The 19934-nt window shown below is 53.7% G+C and overlaps 2 protein-coding genes across 3 annotated transcripts; one reads left to right on the top strand and one right to left on the bottom strand.

Moving 5' to 3' along the window:
• The first annotated feature begins 23 nt into the window (after positions 1-23).
• UBXN6 (UBX domain protein 6) lies at positions 24-5226 on the top strand. Its single transcript, XM_034070652.1, has 11 exons — positions 24-223; positions 336-493; positions 573-634; positions 813-944; positions 1400-1497; positions 1836-1911; positions 1996-2080; positions 2243-2462; positions 2533-2663; positions 3247-3392; positions 4009-5226. Exons 1-11 carry the CDS (start codon positions 141-143, stop codon positions 4135-4137), a joined length of 1320 nt encoding a protein of 439 aa, XP_033926543.1. The 5' UTR covers positions 24-140; the 3' UTR covers positions 4138-5226.
• Positions 4892-19609, bottom strand: CHAF1A (chromatin assembly factor 1 subunit A). Of its 2 annotated transcripts, none has more exons than XM_034070650.1 (15): positions 19379-19609; positions 18856-18906; positions 17756-18558; positions 15503-15559; positions 12865-13106; positions 12218-12278; positions 11756-11824; positions 11174-11397; positions 10654-10822; positions 10371-10451; positions 10196-10285; positions 9741-10002; positions 8679-9166; positions 6805-6898; positions 4892-5033 (listed from the first exon to the last, which is right to left on the bottom strand). In XM_034070650.1, exons 2-15 carry the CDS (start codon positions 18902-18904, stop codon positions 4948-4950), a joined length of 2775 nt encoding a protein of 924 aa, XP_033926541.1. In that variant the 5' UTR covers positions 18905-18906; positions 19379-19609; the 3' UTR covers positions 4892-4947. The 2 variants fall into 2 exon arrangements, with proteins under 2 accessions (XP_033926541.1, XP_033926542.1); XM_034070651.1 differs by lacking the exon at positions 19379-19609 and adding an exon at positions 19110-19201.
• Between the last annotated feature and the right edge of the window lie 325 nt (positions 19610-19934).

Here is a 19934-nt window from a genome sequence, read left to right as displayed (position 1 = left end):
CCGGTCCCGGCCCCGGAGGACCGCGAGGGTCATAGAGCGGCGGCGCAGAGCGGTGTCCGGACACGCCCCTTCCGTTGCCAGTGACGCGAGCGCGGCGGCCCCGGTCGGTGTCCGGGTTCTGTACCGGTCCCGGCCCCGCCATGCGCAAGTTCTTCCAGAAGACCAAGGCCGACCTCAAGTTCAGGACCGCGGGGCCCGGGCAGAAGCTGTCGGAGCCGTCCCGGTACGGGCTAGGGCCGCGGTGCCGCTCCGGTAACGGGGGGAGGCGGGCGCCGTGCCCGGTCCGTTGGAGCCCGGACCCGGTGGCTCTGACCCAGGCCCTCGCTCCTGCGCAGCCCCCCCAGGGAGAGCCCGAAGGCGGCGGCAGCGGCTCCGAGGCCCCGGCAGGGCCCCACGGATGAGGCGCAGATGGCGGCGGCGGCGGCGCTGGCCCGCATGGAGGGGAGGCCCAAGGCCAGGCTGCCCTCGTCGCAGGAGGCCATCAGGAGCCAGGGTAGGGCCGGGTGCTGGGGCACGGGAACGGGGCCCCAGGCGCGGCCCGTGCCCTCTGTAACCGGGGCTGTCTCCTGCAGTGAGGAAGGAGCTGAGGGCTGAGGCGGCCGCCGCTGAGAGAGGGCCCGATGCAGAGGAAGGGGTGAGAGCCGCAGGCACCGGGGGGTGATGGATGTGAGCAGCTCCAGCCCCCCAGGGCTGCTCCGAGCCCCTGAGTCCAACCTTGAGCACTGAAGGCTCCGCTCCTGGCTGTGCCGTGCGGGGGGATCCGGAGCCAGCCCTGCCGGTGCTCAGCCCGTGCCTGGCTCTGCCTCCCGCAGGACACAGGCCCCCCCGCCGAGGACGGAGCCGCCGCTCTCTCCGTGTCCGGGATCTACTTCATCTGCCCCCTGACCGGGGAGCTTGTCCCGAGGGACAGGAAGGAGCAGCACCTCAGGGAAGCCATCCAGTCTGTAAGTGCTTCCCGGCCTTCCCTTCCTCCCACCCTCTGGTGTGGGTCCCATCTCCAATCCGCCGCCGTCTCCATGCGCCTCCCGAAGGAGCCGTCCAAATTGCCATCCCAGCCACTCCCTTGGCATTGCTGGGACTGGGAATTCCAGCCCTGTTTACTGGTTTGGGCTGGAGTTCATTATCCTCATAGCAGCTCTGCTGTGTCTTGGGTTTGTGACTAAGTCTTGATTACACACTGGAAGTGGCCAAAGGGGGGAATAAATCCCTTTGCTTCATACTTTATTTATTAAACATCTTCAGCCCAACCCTCCTTTGAGTTGTTTTTACCCCACTTTGACCCTGATGCTCCTCTCTGCCATCCCAGCATGGGCAGAACCAGCCTGGTGCTGGGTTAAACCACACCAGTCCCTTTGTGTGGAGCAGCTCCCCCTGACCAGCTTCCCCCTTTCTCCCCCAGTATTTCTCCGTAGATCCAGTGGCTGCTTCCATCATGGAGATTCACACCTTCAATAAGGACCGAGAGAGATTGCGCGTGGGGCTGGAGACCATGGCCAAGTACGTGGGGCTGGTGGTCAAGGGGCACCCAGGGGCCTTGGCAAGTCATTCTCTTGCTGTGCTCCAGGGCAGAGCCTGTAGGACACCAGATCCAAAGGCTTAAAGCATCTTCAGTGTCAGCTAGAGTAAGGGCAGCATCCCCAAGAGGGTTTAATGGTCACTGCACTCATCCAGGTTTGGGAGCTGCTGGTTGGGATCCAGCTTCTGCCTGGCTTGGGGAGGAAATGATCCTGCTTTGCTGTGCTTTTCAGTGAGGAATACTGAGGTCTCTCAGTCACTCTCTGCACTGTGGAAGAGCACATCGTGCTCTGCTCCAGGCTGTGCATTCCTCTCTGCAGGTATCTGGATAACATCTGTCTCCATCCAGAGGAGGAGAAGTACCGGAAAATCAAGCTGCAGAACAAAGTGTTTCAGGTGAGGTGAAGGCTCCCCCGGTGCTCTGCCCAGGAAAGTCCTTGCCTGGAGCAGGATGCATCCAGCTTCTTGCCTTTCTTCCAGGAAAGGATAAGCTGCTTGGAAGGGACACACAGGTTTTTCCAGGCTGTTGGGTTTGAGACAAAAACACTGCCTATTCCAGGACAAGGCAAGACACGGGAGTGTTAAACTGGAAGGGGGGGGTTGTGGATGGGGGGACTCCTGGGGGAGGCTGCAGTGGGAACAGCAGTTTCCCTGTTGACACCTCCCGAGAGCCTGGAATTCCATCCATGACTTAGAGAAGAGCCTCCCCTCTGGCCTTGTCTCACAGAGGGCACAGAGCAGTTCTATGTGCTGCGGGAGGAGGCGCTGGCCCAGCTGGAGCAGCTCCGGCAGCACAAGGAGCAGCTGCTGGGGTCAGAGCCGGTGCGGGCGCGCTTGGACCGGCAGTGCTGCGTGTTCAAACCGTCCCCGGCCGCCACCACCTTCCAGCTGCCCCCCGACTTCTACAACCTCACTGCGGAGGAGCTCAGGCGCGAGCAGCGGCTCCGGTGGGTTCCTTTGGGATGAGGCTTGTGCTGCCGGCTCCCAGCTTCCTCCTGACCTCGCCTTTCCCTAAAGGACAGAAGCAGTGGAGAAGGCTTCGATGCTGAGGACAAAAGCCATGCGAGAGAAGGAGGAGCAGAGGGAAATGCGGAAGTACAACTACACGCTGCTCCGGGTCCGCTTTCCCGATGGATATCTCCTCCAAGGTAAAAAGCCTTCTGAGCCTTTAGAAGCTTCTGAGAACACTTGTAGCCAAAGAAGTTGCCCATTAAGCAGGCTGGAGGTGTGCTGAGCAAAACACACGCAGTAAAGAGCCCAGAGTGGGGTACGGCTTCTCTTAACACCTCATCTCCAAGCCCTTTGCCTGGCCACGCTTGAGTGGAGAGGGAAGAATCCCAAGGCTCTGTTAATTAAATCCTGCTCTTCCCAGGCTGCCAGGAGCAAGCTGGACTCCTTAGATGAGGTTGTTACAGCAGCCAGCATGAGGCTGCCTGTGCTATACAACGGGATGAAATCCGCTTCAAATCTTGCAGCAGAACTCTGGGAAGCATTTGAGGCTTTCCCAGCTCTTTGTTAGAGGCTGGCAGGGGCTTGGGACAAATTAAGGCAGATTTTTGGCTTTGGGGTTTCTGCTTTTCTACTTCGCAGTCAAATTGGGCTGTGTCTGTGGCACTGAAGTGGTTCGTGAAGTGAGGATGAGTGCGGGAGCCCCATGGAACCTACCACAAAAGGTTAGATTGGGGAATGCCGGACTCTCTCTCAACATCTCCCCTTGTTTGCTCATGGCAGGGACGTTTTATGCACGAGAATCAGTCTCTGAGCTTTACAGCTTTGTGAGAGAAGCACTCCGAGATGACTGGCTGCCCTTTGAGCTCCTGGGACCTGGAGGTCTCAGACTCACAGATGAGAACCTGGCCTTCAATGAATGTGGGCTGGTGAGTGAAAAGGAGCTGATACCTTCCGGGGGGGTCCTCAGGTTGTCAGAGTCACCCGCGGCTTGTAACAGAGAGAGAGGTTTGTTTCTGCTGCTTCCAGTGCCCTCGGTGCTGCTCTGGCCCCTTCTCTTTAAGCACAAGTAACTGCTTCAAGGCTTCTGGCTCAAGGCTGAGGTCTGGAAGGAAGTACCTGACAGGAGGGTGCAGTGAGGTGGGGTCAGTCCGTTCTCCCAGGGAACAAGAGGAAACGGCCTCAAGCTGCACCTGGGCAGGTTTAGATGGAGCTGAGGAACAATTCCTGCCCCACAGGGTGCTCAGGCATTGGAACAGGCTGCAGTGCCATGGGGCAGTGGTGGCTTTGGCAGTGATGGGGAGCAGTTGGACCAGATGCTCTTCTTTTCCAACCTGGTTGACTCTGTGAACTGCAGCAACCTCCCCCCACAGCTAACACAGGCTGGGCCATGGGCAGCAGCTCTAGCACAAGCTCACATCAGCATCCCCTAGAAAGAGCTCCTCATAGCACCCCGCTCTTGTTGCTGTTCCCAAGGCGTGCACATACCCCAGGTTCTGAGGTCCCAGCATCAGCCTGCTGCAGCTCACTGCCTTTCCCATGCAGGTACCCTCGGCCCTGCTGACCCTGGCCTGGGACGAAGCGCTCATGGCAGACATCCAGGCGGGGGCAGAGGAGCAGCCAGAAAGCCCCCTGAAACCAGAGCTTCTCGCCAGAGTCCAGACACTGTCATGAATTAAGGGCACTGGAGGCAGGGCCGAGTCTGAAACTCTTCCTTCCTTTTCCCCTGTGGACTGAGCTCAGCAATGGCTTGGGGTTAAGCTGTGCAGAGCAGGAGCCTTGGCTCGGCCGTGTCACACCAACCTCGGGGTCCCCTCCACTCACTGAGTCCAGCAGGGCTCTTCTGGGACTGCTTTGAAGGGCTTTAAGAACCAAGTTTAGCAGGGCCTGCTTGAGGGGTTTCCAAGCCCAAGCTGAAGCATCTCTCTCCTGCCTTGTTGGGGGGGACTCAGTGTTAGTACTAGGCTGGATTCCCACTTGAGTGAGCCAGGATCTAGGGCTGGGCTTTTACTTCTCTGTGCACTGGAACTCCTATTGGAGAGAACATATTTAGATGAAGTGATGCATAGTCTGGTCAGTGGAATGGTTAAAGACTCAGTTCTGTTCAAAGCTGTTGGAATTGCATTGCTCTGTAGGTTTGAAAGGCAGGGACTGGCACTGGTGTTGCCGTGGCATCACCCACCTCTTCACTCCATGCACCCACAGGACCAACAACACCTGCTTATGGTGAGAGGTGATGCCTCAAACTGCAGCCAAGGGTTTAGGGAACTAATCCATCACCTCACAAGCCATAGGAGGTTAGAATTCCCAGCAAGTCTGATGCTAGTTCAGTCTTTAATCTGGCAGTCGTGATGGCTTTGCACTCCCCAGCTTCTCTTTACAAGAAATATGGAACACTTTCAAGTATCTCCTTCAAAGATACACTGGGTTTAAGGGTCTCTAACTCATTCTACATACATCCAGAAGTTAGTAGGTGGTTAAGGCTCAAACTGTATTAGATGGGCTGAGCATGCTGGTGTCCTGGGGAGCAGCTCCTGCACCACTCGAGTCCAAAGCTGCCACTGTAGAATCTGCAAAGGAGAAAATGGGTTGGTCTGGGGTGGTTTGGTTGGGGGGTTTTCATTATGCTCCTGACTGGAGTAGGGTTGGACTGCTCTCTGCTTGCTGTCTTCCCTTGCGAGTCTCCTTTTCAATGCTATTTAAAACCTGGGTTTAATATTGGGTTAACTCCAATCCGGAATAAAATCACTTCAACCATAAAAAGAGATCTTCCTCATCTTTGCAGTGCTTTAGACTCAGGCAGAGGCAAACAAAAGCAGTTGCCTGTGTGTCAACAAAGCCTGAGGCAGGGAAGCTGCTGAACAGCAGCCCCATCCTCAGGACAAGGCTTTCATCTAACTCCAGTCTTGTAATAAGCAAAAAGCAGCTTAAGATTAAATGGAAAGCTTCTTGTCAAGCAGCTCCATTGTCTCCTTGGGAAGGAGAGGAAGAACGCGGCACCAGATACATCCAGAAAGGGTCAAACATTCAGCTTTAGGATGTAGGGCTTCAGGAACATGCACAAGCCCTTCTCCATCAGCTGGAGGAGCTGCCCTCCACAAAACCCCACTTAATTCAGGTTGTGGCAGTGGCATTGTGAAAGCTCTATTGTAAGAAAGGGCTGGGAGGGTTTGAAAGTGGTTTAGAGGAGCTGAATGCACATCATGTGCTTGGCACTAAGTTATTGATGTGTATGAGCAAGTATTTATAGTTAAAACCTGGCTGAGATGAAAGGAGCTGCTCCACATCCTCATCCCACCATGGCTGAATCCGGAGCCTGAAAGGACATGCTACAGGCGTTGGAGCTTTGAAAGCCACTTCCTAAGGGATAACTGGGACACAAATACAAGTAACTGCTTCGATTCTAGAGCAGAGCTGCACAGAATCACAGAACCAGAGCCCTCAACTGTAAGCCTAGAGCTTGGCCACTGTCCTAGAATGGGTTGGGTTGAAGGGACCTTAAAGCTCCTCCAGCTCCAACCCCTGCCAGGGCAGGGACCCCTTCCACTGGAGCAGCTGCTCCAAGCCCCTGTGTCCAACCTGGCCTTGAGCACTGCCAGGGATGGGGCAGCCACAGCTTCTCTGGGCACCCTGTGCCAGCGCCTCAACACCAGCACAGGGAACAGCTTCTGCCTAAGAGCTCATCTCAGTCTCCCCTCAGGCAGGTTCAAGCCATTCCCCTTGGCCTGTCCCTACAGGCCCTTGTCCCAAGGCCCTCTCCAGGTTTCCTGCAGCCCCTTTAGGCACTGGAGCTGCTCTCAGGTCTCCCCTTCAGGAGCCTTCTCTTGTCCAGGCTGCCCCAGCCCAGCTCTCTCAGCCTGGCTCCAGAGCAGAGCTGATCCAGCCCTTTCAGACAACTCAGCCTGCACCTCTGGCTTCAAGAAGGCAGCAGGGGGGAGCTATGTCCTGGCAGGGCTCTGGCCTGTGCATACCCCACAGAGCTGCCCTGCTCAGCAACATTGAGCAGCAGTTCCTGGATCTACTGAGCCTGACCCCAACATCCTCACTGCTTACCAGAAAAGAAGCAGAAATCAAAGGTAACACTGGCAGCCAAATGCTATTTGCACTGTTTAATCAGCGGGAGGGATGAGGGAAGAGGTAAGAGCACATTAAAGACTGTAAATAGCAAAGCAGCATCTAGAATAAAACATGAAAAGCACAGAAGTACCTAGAATAAAATACCCAGAGAGGAGAGCACGAGGCTTGGTGAGAAAGGGGCACAAGAACTCAAGAGGTTCATCCCCACACCCCATCCTCTCCCTCGTGGGAGAGCCAAGAGATGCTATGGCTTTCCTTCCCCACCTTTGCCTGGCTGTATATCCACAATAATGCAGTCATCATCCTCCTCATCTTCCTCAGTGTCTGCCTGAAATCCATCCATCTCTGTAGCTTCAGCCTGAAAGGAAACAGAGGAGCCTTTAACAGCAAGCTGAGGGTGCTGGGCAGTGCTGCAGAGGCAGCAGTGGGTGCTCCCCACCACTGGGGCTCCCCATAGCCTCTGACCAGCTGGGAGGGAAGAGAAAGCAGGGATCTGGGATCAAAGGCCTCATGTGCAGTGGCTCGGGGAGCAGGAAGCATGCATGCTGCTGCTCCAGGAACTTCTGCTCTTGCACCACGGGCTCGACAGCTCCACAGCAAAACACAGCTCAAACCTGGGCTGAACCTGGCTGGGTTCTGTTGTTTTGGAAGGGGAATCGAGGATCTGGTCCCCACCACCCCCTCCAAGCTGTTCAAGAGCAGAAGCTTCAGATTTGCATCTCCCATGAAAGCCCCAGCTCTCAGATGAAGCTGTTCCCCTCCCACACGTGTGCAGGTACTGCCCACTTGCAGAGCCAGGCCTCCTCTCCCCACAGCTTATGTAAAAGCACCTTTACTTCCATGAGAACAACACGTGCTGGGGGGGAGAACCTGGCAGCCTTGACTCCCACCCATTCCTGCTGTCCCCACGCTCCTGCCACACTCAGCAGGAAGGATGGGATCAAGGACCTCTCTTTAGAGGTCCTAAGGCATGAAAGGCTTTGGGGCCTCTGCACCCCATAGGCACGGCTTGAAGCTGCTTTGGGGAGCTGGTGATGGGATTCTACTAAAAGCCTCTCTTTGGCTCTTCCTGCTCAAGCACTCACTCTTCAGCAGCTTCCAGAGGGTGCCAAGCAGGGAGTTTTATCTCTGCCTTCATTCAGTGGCTGAGGAAAAAACCCAAGCAGATGGAGTTCGGGGGCTGAACAGCTTCGCTCAAGCCTCTGATCCCCATCACTACTTGCATGTGGAGCTGCTTCAGAACACAAGCCAAGAATAAAGTGGGAAGGAAAAGCATCAAAAGTCTTGTCTGTGGCTTCTTTCCTAACCCCCTTGTTCAGAGGATGAGGGATAAACCCCTCAGCAGTTCAAGCCTGGCCCTACTCATACGTTTGGAAGCAGATGGTTGGTAACACCAAACTTCAGGACCTGTGTAAGACCTTCATGTCTTAAATACACAATGAAGCATCACCCAACACATACTTTTGAGTCATCATTTGGGGTGATTAAGCTGTTCATAGTACCCATGGTTACCCTGAAAAGCAGAAGCCAACAACAGGAAGACCACAACAAAGCTTAGAGCTGGAGTAGCAACTCCTTCAAATCCATCTCATTTTGTTCCTATGAATGAGGATGTTTTTAAAGCAGCTCTTGAAATTCAGCTTTATGGATGACAGGATAAGCTGGAGACTTTGCAGACTTATTATAGGTTGAGTTGCAGCACTTAGGAACCACACTGAATCAGTGCACATGCAACTGATGTAAGACCCCAGCTCGGGCTATGCATCTGGCAGCCATACACACACATAAAAACCTGCATACAAATCACACACAGCTGTAAAACCAAGGCCAAGTGAAACTATTCACAGCTTGGATGCAAATCACTGCCAAATAGCAGAGAATGGAAGAACAGCAGGAAAGCAACATTCTTCAATGGAATGCACTGGCCAAGCTGGAGGGGCACAAAAGAAACCCATCTCTTCAGAGTCACATCATTTCACTCCTGTCCCCACAAAAAAGGGCAGGGTTGTGCGAAGGAAAAGTGTCTGTAGCTTTATATTTGGACTGTGCTCATCTGGACCAAGTTTGGGGTGTGCCAGGGGACCCAGCTCCATCCCCATCATGCTGTCCTGGGGGAGAACACGCCGACAGGAACCCACCTGCTCTGCATCCCGAGGCCTCTTCATGAACCTGGTGATGGACATGCTGCCCGTGGGCTTCCTCTTCACTGCCACAGGGGTGGGCTGCAGCACAGCCAGGCCGGCCACGCTGCCACCCTCCTCCTTCCCCGAGGAGGGCACCTGGGTGATGTAGTTCCACTGGCACGGGACGGGGAGATGCTCCCGGTCAAAGCTCTTGAGCACCTCGGAGTGGACGTACCAGCACATCCGGTACTCGGGTCTCTTCTCGTACACAGAGTTCTCCGAGATGATTCTCTTTAGCCTGGCTTTGGAAGGGACCCCAGTGTCCTCCCCGACGGGTGTCTGCGGGCGGGAGGCCATGGGGCTGGTGGGGCTGGTGTCGCTGCAGTCGGCGGCCGCGGTCACATCACTGAACATTCCCTGTCGGCAGCACTCCTGGAATTCCTGGATGATCACTTTGCTCCCGTTCACGTTGCCGTGCAGCAGCGGCAGGAGGTGGCCAAGGACTGCAGAGAACGAAGGAGGCACAAAGGTTGGGTTGGGATAAAGAACTCTTGAAGGGTTGGGAAAAGCCATCAGGAAACACGCTCCAGGAGGAGCACAAAGAGGCTGAGGTTAATTTTAGATCTAGGATTGTAACAGGAGATAAACTGGATGGAGAAAAGGCACCCTCAGGTGAAAGCTCTGACCCCTGTTCCAGCCTTTCTGTTCATTATCCACAGCCTTGTGTTACTCAGTACCAAAACCTGTCACACAACCTAAACCCTCTCCCCGCTCAGCAACAACCAGGTCAACGGGCCCAAGCACTTCCAGTCCTGAATCTGCATCTACTGCAGTGCTGTTGCCTTCATTTCCTACATTCCCCAGAGCAGTTCTGGGGGAGTGTAACCAAGGCCATACCAGCTGCAACACGGGTATGAAACACTGAAACAACAACTGTTTTATCTGAGCTCTCAGAGATCCCTTGGATTTCAGACTTGTCAGGCTGTTCTGAACCTGACACTCAATATGAAAAGCTGTGCTCTCCCAGGCAGAGCCCAGCAGTGCACAAACACAAGTACGTAGCTCTTCAAGCCTTACTTTGCTGATCTTTTGCTCTTTTCTTGCTACACTTTTGGACCTGCTGCTCTTCCTCTGCAAGGGCTGAATCCAGGAGGCAGGCTGTGAACTGCTGCAGAACCTTCAGGTCTGCATTTGTGCCGCTGTCGTGTTCTGCTCCTTCCCAGATGCAGCCGATTTTCACAGGCTGCAGCACATGGAACCTCTTCCCCTTGGCCATGAGCTCATCCCACTCCTTTGCTTTCAGCTTTTGACGAACCTTCTGATTCTCTGGATCACACTCCTAAAGCCACAGGGGAGAGAGAACTGGAGAGATGGACCAGGAACAACCAAAAACGTTTTTCAATCCCACTTTTCCCTGTGCTCCGGAGATGCAGAAGTTGCTCCTGGACCACAGAGACCCAGTTACATCACTGCCAACACTACAAGAATCATTGGGAACACCTGGAAATCCAGTGACCCCACAGTTCACTTACTTCTGTCACTCCTTCATCTTCAGATAGGTACCCATGGGGTACAAAAAACCCATCGTCATCATCTTCATCCTCTCCGTCCTCTTCATCATCCTAAAAGCAAACTCTGCTTGTTAGAAAGCACACTGGCAAGTGTGACTGGTTCAGAAAGCTGTTTTCCAGCAGGCAGAATCCTTACCCCTTCACTATGGGAGAGACTTTCTCCAGGTTCCTCCTCTTCCCATTCTTCATCACTATCTACTTCATAGTCCAGTAGTTTCTAGAACAAATGCCAACATGCCATTTGTGTAATGAACTTGAGAGCTCAAGGCCAGACCCCAGTCAGGGGTTGACAATTCAGTAGCAAAAGGGAACATGGAAGTGAATCAGGAATCCCAGAGAACAAGTGAACTTGGCTAAATACATCTTAAGTTCAAGAGCAGGAAGAAGGAAAGAATCCAACAAGCCTGCAAGGTGCTTACACTGTCCTTTGACCAAGGATTCCGGGGATGGATCATAGTGGTCTTCTTGTTCCATGTGCCCCAGTATGCAGGACGGTGATTCTCACAGAACTGCAGGAGTTTCATCCTCCCAAATTTCCCCCTTTCAGGAACAGCATCTGTTTTGCAGTTATCCACTACCACCACGTCACTGTCAGAACAAGAGAGCAGCTTCAGTCTTTGCACAATGCTCCCCTGCTGCTCCCAAAACCAGCTTAGAGACAGCTTTTCCTTTTGGAAACAATCAAGGATGGACACCCTGAAAGGCCAGCAGCAGCCAGTGATGCAGGGCAGCTGCCTGAAGCACAACAATTCCTGCAGGAAAGGGTTTGAGAGCACTGCATGGAATGAAAGAAATCCCCATCATAACCTCCCTGGGGAAGCAATTCTCATCCGAGTATTCAAAGCAAAGCTCCCTCTTCCCATCCCCTCCAATATTAGACTAAGACAAAGTCAGGCCCATTCTGCAGTTCATGACATGCAAGTGAAGCCACAAACTAACCTGTTCACTATGTCAGCACTGCTCTTGACAAAAGTAGGTCCAGTTTTACGTGGTTTACGACACTTTAGGTCCCTCAAGAAGGAAACTTCGCTGTTCTGTGCATGCAGGAGCTTATCCAGCTGCTCCAAGAAGTCTGGATCCAGGGCGATTCGACACAGGGGAGCTAAGACCATGTTCTCCTTGATTTCAAAAGGAGCAAACTTTCCACAAGAGCCAGCAAGAATCTGAAATGTCAAGTGAGGATTGGCAAGGTCTCAACACCCAAGAAACTGTGGTACCAACAGTCACCATCTGCAACAGGCCTGAACACCAGGCCTGAAGGAACCGTTAGGTTAAGCCCTTCACATGGGAGACTCCAAGAGATCTTTCCAAGGGACTCTAGGTCTTTAGAGCCAGTGCAGGAGAAGGCAGAGGGGAGGTTTCTCCTAAAGCAACTGCAAACTGGTCACAGGCTTCTCTTAAAGCCCTTTACACTTCTGAGATTGGGAAGTGAGAAAAAGAGCTAATGCTTTGCCCACCTCAGCAGCTCGAAGAGGCAGATGAGAAGACAACTACTGAAGGACAGGAATAGCAATACCTCACCTTCGGGGCTTGGGGAGTCTTTGGTTTCTGGAAGAACCTCGTGATTTCTGCCTTCTGGGCATTGATACGCTGCAACCAAAGAGCACATTGTGAATGCAGAGGTAGGCCAAGGTTTCTAATTGCAGGAGAGCTCATGCATGACTCAACTTCAAACCCACTGAGGTGTAAAGCAAACTTTCAGCCATTTACCAGCTCCTGTGACTCAACACAAACCCCAGTTGGCCTCCCTAAGAATGCTCTGGGGATGCCAATGTCATTGCTAAGGCAAAGGATTGAGTTCACCCAGGGCCACTGGAAAAACAAATGTACTTTAAGGGGTAAAAGCAAAGACACCACCACAGAGAAGTCACAGACAAGGAACCTGCACAACAGAACTGGTGGAGCAGCCCCCCAGCTGCACACAAGGCAGGGTGCCAGGGAGCCCAGGAACATCATTTCCCCAGAGCCAGAGACAGCATTTACCTTTTCCTCCTCTCTCAATCGTTTCTCCTCTTCTTTCTTTCTCTTCTCCTCGAGTTTTGCCCTTTAATACAAAGTTCATTTGAATTGGCAGGAATCATCAAGTGTTTATTTGCACTGGGGAAGAGGGGAGAAGCCCAAGACCTTGCCTAAGACCCCATCATGCAAGGCAAGAAGAAAAGCTGTTAATTCAGCCAAGGAGCAGGCTTGGTTATGTGTACAGAAGACTCTCGATGCCTTCTACAGCAAACATTGCCCTGGTTTAGCCACTAAAAGCAGCTTCCTCAGGCCCAGGGAAGCATATTTAGGATATTACAAAGTTACAAGCAACTTCCTCACCGGCCTGGGCACCTGTGCCAGCAAACTGCAAAGTACAAGCAAGACTGGGCATGAAGGGAAAACTCAGAGGAGCATAACAGCACTTTTCAGCCATTTCAAAGCAGAAGCCCAGGTCACCCTGCAAGCAGAAAGCACTGCTGAGAGCAGGCTCTGGTGCATGCAGCCTTTCAGACCTTTAAAACCTACCCTGTAACAGAGGCACGGGCTGTTCGACCAGTATAGCCCCAGGAGGGGTGGTTAAGGTGGGGATGGTAAGGTCCTCACACCAGGACACGTTATTCCCCAAGGCAAAGAGAAACCAAGGCACTTACTCTAAAGCTTCCTGCCTCTCCTTGCGTTTCTCCTCCTTCACTCTCAGCTTCTCGGCTTTTTCCTTTTCTTCTTTCTCTTTCTTTTCCCTCCTTTCCTTCTCTTTCAGCTCTTTCTCCTCCTCTTTCTTCTTCTTGGCCTCCTCCTTGGCTCGCTCTTTCGCAGCTTTTGCTTCTTCTTTCAGCCTTCCCTTTTCCTCCCTTTCTGCTTGCAACTTCTGCAGCTTGTCTGCACGCTCCTGGTCCTGGGTCGGAAAGAAGCCATTAAGCAAGGTGTCATTTAGCACACAGCAACGCTGCTGGCACGAAAACTGGAGGCAACTAAGGACTTAAAATAAGGAGGCCCCCCCTGCAGCCCTGATCCAGCTCTGGGGTGGCAGCACGAGAGGGACGTGGAGCTGCTGGAGCGAGGCCAGAGGAGGCCATGGAGCTGCTGCGAGGGCTGGAGCAGCTCTGCTCTGGAGCCAGGCTGAGAGAGCTGAGCTGGGGCAGCCTGGACAAGAGAAGGCTCCTGAAGGGGAGACCTGAGAGCAGCTCCAGTGCCTAAAGGGGCTGCAGGAAACCTGGAGAGGGGCTTGGGACAAGGGATGTAGGGACAGGCCAAAGGGAATGGCTTGAACCTGCCCAAGAGAGGGGAGACTGAGCTGAGCTCTTAGGCAGAAGCTGTTCCTTGGGAGGATGCTGAGGCGCTGGCACAGGGTGCCCAGAGAAGCTGTGGCTGCCCCATCCCTGGCAGTGCTCAAGGCCAGGTTGGACACAGGGGCTTGGAGCAGCTGCTCCAGTGGAAGGGGTCCCTGCCCTGGCAGGGGTTGGAGCTGGAAGAGCTTTGAGGTCCCTTCAACCCAAACCAGTCTATGAAATTCTTGCACCCATCCAGTGTTTCCTCTGTGGTGCCGTTTCCAGCTCTCACAGGACAGGAGGTTGTTAACCACAGCTACGTGCTGCTGAGCTGCCTTGTGCTGCTTCTCTGGAGGCATTAACTGTTCTTTTCCTCTAACAAATGGAGGCATTTCCATTTTCTAAGCATCAAGGAAAGCTTTGTGTTCTACTTGCTTTATATTTGAATCATCCTCATTACCTTTGTAGCATTATGGAAACTTATCTGGGGATGTGATGCAAACACATCCCTCACAAGCTGAGCTTTCATGCTTTGCTATCCATGGTAGGGCTACCACAGGATTAAATTTAGACAGTTTGATGTGATTTTGCTTTATAAAGCCATCAGGATTTCCAGACAGTGTGTTTCACTCCAAACTCCAGATTGTGAACCTGCTTTAGAAGACCTGGAGCTCACCAGAACTGTCACTGGTGCTAATCGGTTTTAGGTAACAAACACCAGGCACCCTCAGCATATTCAAGAGGCATTAAGGGGGGGGGGGAGTATATTGGAAGCGTTGCCTTTCACTGTATTTCCTCCCAAAGCAAGTGAAATTCTCCTTATGGGTCTATTGATATAAAAGAGAATGCAAAAAGACAGCTTTAGGCATGGGGGACTTCATCGGGAATCGAGGGTGCGTCTGTGCTCAGACACAAACATCCTCCCTGTGCATTTGCAGCTTTGCTTTATTTATTTCCCATCTCTTCTTGGCAACACCAGACTGAAGTGATCAGTGTCTTGATGTACAAATAGCTGCAACCAACACACAAAACAGTGCCAGTGGTTAAACCCCAACCCAGTGCTGCCAGAACCGAGTCCTTGGTGAAGGCTGCTTTGGAAGTGGTGGGAAGTTAACAGCAGGACTGGTGGGGCTGGTTGATTCTCAGTTTCCATTCTCATCTCTCCCTCACATTACTGCTATTTTTAACACATGTATAGAATGGAAGAAACAAACAACAGATTGGACTTCTATATGGGGTACTGTAGCAGGCAAAGCATCTCGAGAGCAGGCTCAGCCACATATAGAAACCACACAACAGGCCCCTACTAACTTTATAAAGTAGCTCCTAAGAAACACAGTAAATTCCTAAGCACAGGCCCCCTCAACACCCACTTTTCCAACAGGCAAAGCCCACTCCTACAGCACTCCCTGCTGAAGAACCCCCTGTGATCCAGCAGAATGAGCAGCATCACCATGCCCCTGGCTGGGTATGGAACAGTTTCCTCGCAAGCTGCATTCAAGCAAACCAAGAGCAGAGCTTGAACGTTTCCATGTGACATCCAAGAGCTTCTCCAGCAAAGCCTGAACTCAGCAGCCCATCTGCCTCACTTATTAATGAAGAACAGACCCTGTGTCTTGTGGCTTAACAGGGGGAAGAGAACCAGCCCTAAATAGCTCTGGAAGCTTTCATTTGCATCTGATCACTTTGTAGGGTGCACCTACCCTCTCAGGAAGGGTTTAGGCCAAAATCCCTCAAGTGCATTTTGACAAGCAGTCAGCAACATTGACAGGTTCTTAATATCTTACCAAAGTGCACAGGAATGCACTGCAGGCCACCCACACTTCATTCCATATGCAATAAGCAGCTTTGGAACAAGCCAAGTACTTTAAGTGCATGCGTGAAGCTGGTTCCATATGCATCAAGTGAGGAAAAGTGGGATAAGAGATGTTCTAAGTGGACTAAGATGAAACACAAAGGGCTTTGCTTACTATTCACTGTAAAAGCACAGCAGCTTAGCTTTACGTCAGTGAAAATGCCTTACTCTTTGCAATCTCAGCTTCTCCTTCTCTGCAGCACTTTTGTGGCATTTCTGAGACACCTGGAATGACAAAACACAAGTTTTAGGGATCTACATCACTCCATGAGGCACTGAAACTCTTGTGAGGAGAGCAAGCTCCATCTGAACTGGGTTAACCTTGTTCTTGCAGGTTTGTGTATTCAGCAACTTACCTATTCTACCAGAACACACTGCAAGCAGCTCTGATTTACATTGGAGCCTGAAGCCATCCAAATGCTTCAGTTTACTCAGCTTTGCATAACCAAATCCCTTCAGTCTCCTCAGTTCTAAAGTAGCATTTGCAAGGGAATAGCATGTGCAGAAAACCAAACAGAGATCAGAGCTGCTCCAAATCACAGGAGCACAACTGAGGATGTTTAATCACAGCAAAGTCACTTCATTTGGGTTAAAACTGGTTGGTTGGGGGGGGTTTCCACCCTACCACTTACTCTGGGTAGGATATTCAGCTATAACTGCCTGAATTCAAGGGCTGTTATCCATATTTTAACACAGTTTCTTCTTGCTTTTCCACCAGCACATCAACCTGAAGCTCCCAACAGGTCACGCTCCTCATGTCAATTAATGCTGTTATGTATATAGGGGGATAAAAAAGGTACTTGATGTTAAAGAGCATTATGCATGGATTGGTCAAAGGCTTCATCTGCCAATGTTTCAGCACCCTGGGGCTTGTTTCTTGTATTCCCCCATTCCCTCTTCTTCCATTCACAGCAGAAGGTGCAATGCTGGAGTTCTGTGGTTAACAGCTCAACACTGACCAAGTGCTGTATGTTCTGTGCTCACAGACATCCCAGGTGACACCGTGCAAGGCTGCAGCAGGACACTCTATGGGTAAAATAAGAGCTCTTTCAGCTGAGAGCTTTACTTTAATCAGAGCTGCTTCCACTGAGAACAAACAGACCAGGACAGGTCAATGCACAGCTTCCCACATTGGGAACAGCCTGAGCTGTTCCAGCCTCACTTCACACCACAGGAAACCAACAGCTTGCTTGGGTTCCTGTCCCCAGCAGTGTTTTACTTGTTCTGCTAGGCTGGAAATCCTTCTAGGGAAGATTGGGAGTTTGAAGTGTATAAGAATGGATCACTTTCCTTGAGAAGGAGAAAGAAGAACTGGAAGCCACCTCCAGAGCTCCAAGCCCCAGCTCCTCCAGGTTTTCCTCACTTGGATGAGCTTTATGGTCCCTTCCAACCCAAACCAGGCTGAGCTTCTGGGATTTATCCCTGCCACATGCTCCACTCCCTGGCAGCACATAACCCCCCCTCAAAACCTGCCTCGTTCTCCCCTCTCAGTTGTAGCTGAGCAGCACAGATGTGGGGGGCTGCCCAAGCACATTCCCCAGCTTGGAATGTGGCATTGGAATGACCCCCCCCCTGCTGCACAGGCCCCACTGTGGGTGCCTCTGCACCCCACTCTCTTCCCAAAGTGACTGAGCAATGAACAGGCACTGGAGCTACGTGAAGGTCCCCATCACCTCTGCAGCCACTGTTGTGATCAGCAGCTTCCCCTTCACTTCCCCACGAATCACAGAGCTCCCAAACTGCAACTACGATGATAAGAAACCAGCTCACTCAGAGCTAACGTCGAGGGGTTCCCTCCTGTGCTCCAGCATCCTGCTCCTGGGAGCAGCATCCATGAGTGAGCATTCCCTGGTGTGCCTGGAACAAAATGGATGAGAGCACAAGCTCTGCGTGCTCGGTTCAGAGGCTCATCTGCCTCGTCCCCCATGCTCACAGGGGGATCTGCAGTGCTACTGAAGTTCTCTGGCTTCAAGTGAAAGCTTTTTCTATGCCACAGCCATTCAGAGCTGGAAGTTTCTGCACTGACCTGGACCATGCCCATTCCTAGGAACTGCAGCAGCTTCAGCAAGAAGAAAGTAGAGGTTGTAAAACATCAGCTAATGGAAAAACCTGCTTTTGGACACCGTCCTTACCCCAGTGACCAAAGCACCAAGTCCCAGGGTGTGCACTTGAGGAGCACTCCAGTCAAAGAAAGGAAATGAACCTGTCCCAGAGTTTAAAGTCACAACCCCATCATGTAAATACACCAGCAGCTCCAAACGAGGCACAACTCGAATCCTTCTGCTACAGCTAAGATATAAAAGGGCAATAACTCCATTATATCCCTAATGAATCCCCATCACCTTCCACACACATACATCCCATTGATCCTTTGCACTCCAAGCACAGGAAGCCACCCACCAAAGAGAACAAGGGACCAACCTTCCTGGCAGGCGTGGAGGCAGCCAAGGGGCTGGAGGTTCTCTTTGTCCCTGCTGCAGGCTGCCCCCCGGGTGAGCCCCCAGAGCCCGAGCTGAGCGAGGAGTTGGTGAGTCCCGAGTCCCCTTCCCGGGATGATTCCAGGGTCTCGTTTCCCGACGTGATGCTCCCATCCAGAGAAGCGACTGGGGGAGGCTTTGCACTCATAATGTCCTCCAGGAGCACCACAGGCATCTTCCCCCCAAAGATGACATCCTTCAGTTCAGTTGGGTTTATCTTTGTGCTTTCCGCATTATTACACTCTGTTAACCTGGAATGTGACTGGATTCCACCTACCAAACCTTCATCTTGATTCCCACACGGCACATCAGTCTCCATGGACTCATCCATTTGTCTTCTCTGAGTGGAATCCAGACAACTCAAGGGGTTTCTCTCTTTTCCTAACATGCCATTAGTTACAGCTAAGGATGAAGATGCTTTGGAGTCCACATGGTCTGTGTCACCACTCAGTCTACAGCTGGAGGCCTTTGTCAGCTCAGTAACAGTTACAGGTTCATTTGGGTTATCTTTTGGGTTCTTCTGGATAAAATGGTCTAATGGTCCCTTTCCATTAACAAGCTTGGGAGCAAAAGCCAGCCCTGGCTCCAGCTGGCAGTCATTCTCCACATTGTCCAGGGATGCAGCCAACACGTCAAGGGATGGGTCCTTACTGGGAGCAAACCCCCCAGGGGAGCTCTTCACTTTCTTGACTTCCGAATCCGCATCGTCCTTTGGCACGGGGTTCAAGCGCTTGAATGGCAGCCGAGCTGGAACGAGAGCTGTGCGTTAGCTCAGCCATAGGCACACAGTGACTTGGGTGGGAAGGGTCCTTAAAGCTCCTCCAGCTCCAACCCCTGCCAGGGCAGGGACCCCTTCCACTGGAGCAGCTGCTCCAAGCCCCTGTGTCCAACCTGGCCTTGAGCACTGCCAGGGATGGGGCAGCCACAGCTCCTATGGGCACCCAGCTGGGGTCACTTCACTGCCACCCTATTGCATAGAGCGGCCTGACACCTGCTCAGCGCGCTGCAGCCACGCTGGGGGACACCGCTGCCCTGCAGCCTTACCTTGTACGAGCCTCCGCGGAGGCGCAGCCACTTTGTCCCTGCACTCCATGTCTGCGGGAGAGAACCGGCACAGTTAAACCGCTCCGCACCCCGGGGACGCTCAGAGCCCACGGGGGCCGAGGCCAGGCAGGACGGAGGCGGCGGGGCCTGGCTCCGAGGCGCGGCGGCGGCTCCGGGCCTCCTTTGTTACCCCGGGGAGGCCCCGCGCCCCCCGGGCAGCCCCACTCCCCGCTGCTCCCCCCGCTCTCCGGTACCTGCCCCGGCGGCGCCGCCCGACCCCGGCCAGGCCCCGGCCCGGACCCGGTCCCGGTCCCACCCCGGCGGCTCCCGCTCGTATTTGGCGGGAGCCGGGGCGCCCCCGCGCCTCGCTGAGCTGATAGGCGGAGCGCGCCCCACGTGACCCGCGCTTCCGCCCGCCCCGCCCCCTGTGAGGCGAGCGGCGCTGATTGGAGGCAGCGGCTGTCAGTTTGGAGCGCTAGAGAAGCTGATTGGAGGGCTGGGGGAGGGGCCGTTGGGTCCTTACGCCCGTGCTCGAGGCCAGGCCGCAGCCGGAACAGCGGCGGTTCGGCTCCCGGGGCGGCTCCGGTGAGACCGGGGCCGCCTTCAGCCAGCACCTCCCCGCTGCGACACGGAGGGACCGAAGGCAGGGCACGAAATGGCGGCGGCGCCGGGAGCCAATGAGCGATCGGCGCTGGGGCACGCAGGCGCAGAGGCGGAGCGGCTGCCGCTGGGGATTCTGGGAGTTGTGGTTCTCCGGTGGCTCGTGGCCCCGGAAGAGGAGGAGGAGGCGGCTGCGGTGGAGCGACAGCACTGACAGCACCGACAGCACCGATAGCACCGATAGCACCGACAGCACCGACAGCACCGACCGCACCGACAGCACCGACAGCACCGACAGCACCGACAGCACCGACCGCACCGACCGCACCGACCGCACCGACAGCACCGACAGCACCGACAGCACCTCCCGCACCGCCCGCACCGCCCTCCCCGCCCTCCCCCGGCGCTGTCGCCACAGAGCCCCGCACTCGCACGCCGCGGCCGCTCGCTCGCAGCGGGAGGAGTTGGTACCGCCCCGC

This window comes from Melopsittacus undulatus, chromosome 19 (genome assembly GCF_012275295.1).
Source record: "Melopsittacus undulatus isolate bMelUnd1 chromosome 19, bMelUnd1.mat.Z, whole genome shotgun sequence".
NCBI lineage: Eukaryota > Metazoa > Chordata > Aves > Psittaciformes > Psittaculidae > Melopsittacus > Melopsittacus undulatus.
Note: the sequence above shows the minus strand (reverse complement) of the source record. Positions and strands in the feature narration are given on the sequence as shown.

What these genes read in the sequence shown, in the direction of transcription:
- UBXN6 (XM_034070652.1), top strand. Translation starts at nt 141, where the DNA reads ATGCGCAAGTTCTTCCAGAAGACCAAGGCCGACCTCAAGTTCAGGACC. An exon ending in GGGCTGGAGACCATGGCCAA is followed by an intron (nt 1,498 to 1,835) that starts GTACGTGGGGCT and finishes TCCTCTCTGCAG; the next exon opens with GTATCTGGATAACATCTGTC. An exon ending in CGATGGATATCTCCTCCAAG is followed by an intron (nt 2,664 to 3,246) that starts GTAAAAAGCCTT and finishes TGCTCATGGCAG; the next exon opens with GGACGTTTTATGCACGAGAA.
- CHAF1A (XM_034070650.1), bottom strand. Translation starts at nt 18,904, where the DNA reads ATGGAGTGCAGGGACAAAGTGGCTGCGCCTCCGCGGAGGCTCGTACAA. An exon ending in AGAAGCTGAGATTGCAAAGA is followed by an intron (nt 13,107 to 15,502) that starts GTAAGGCATTTT and finishes TTTCCGACCCAG; the next exon opens with GACCAGGAGCGTGCAGACAA. An exon ending in GATTGAGAGAGGAGGAAAAG is followed by an intron (nt 11,825 to 12,217) that starts GTAAATGCTGTC and finishes CTTTGGTTGCAG; the next exon opens with CGTATCAATGCCCAGAAGGC.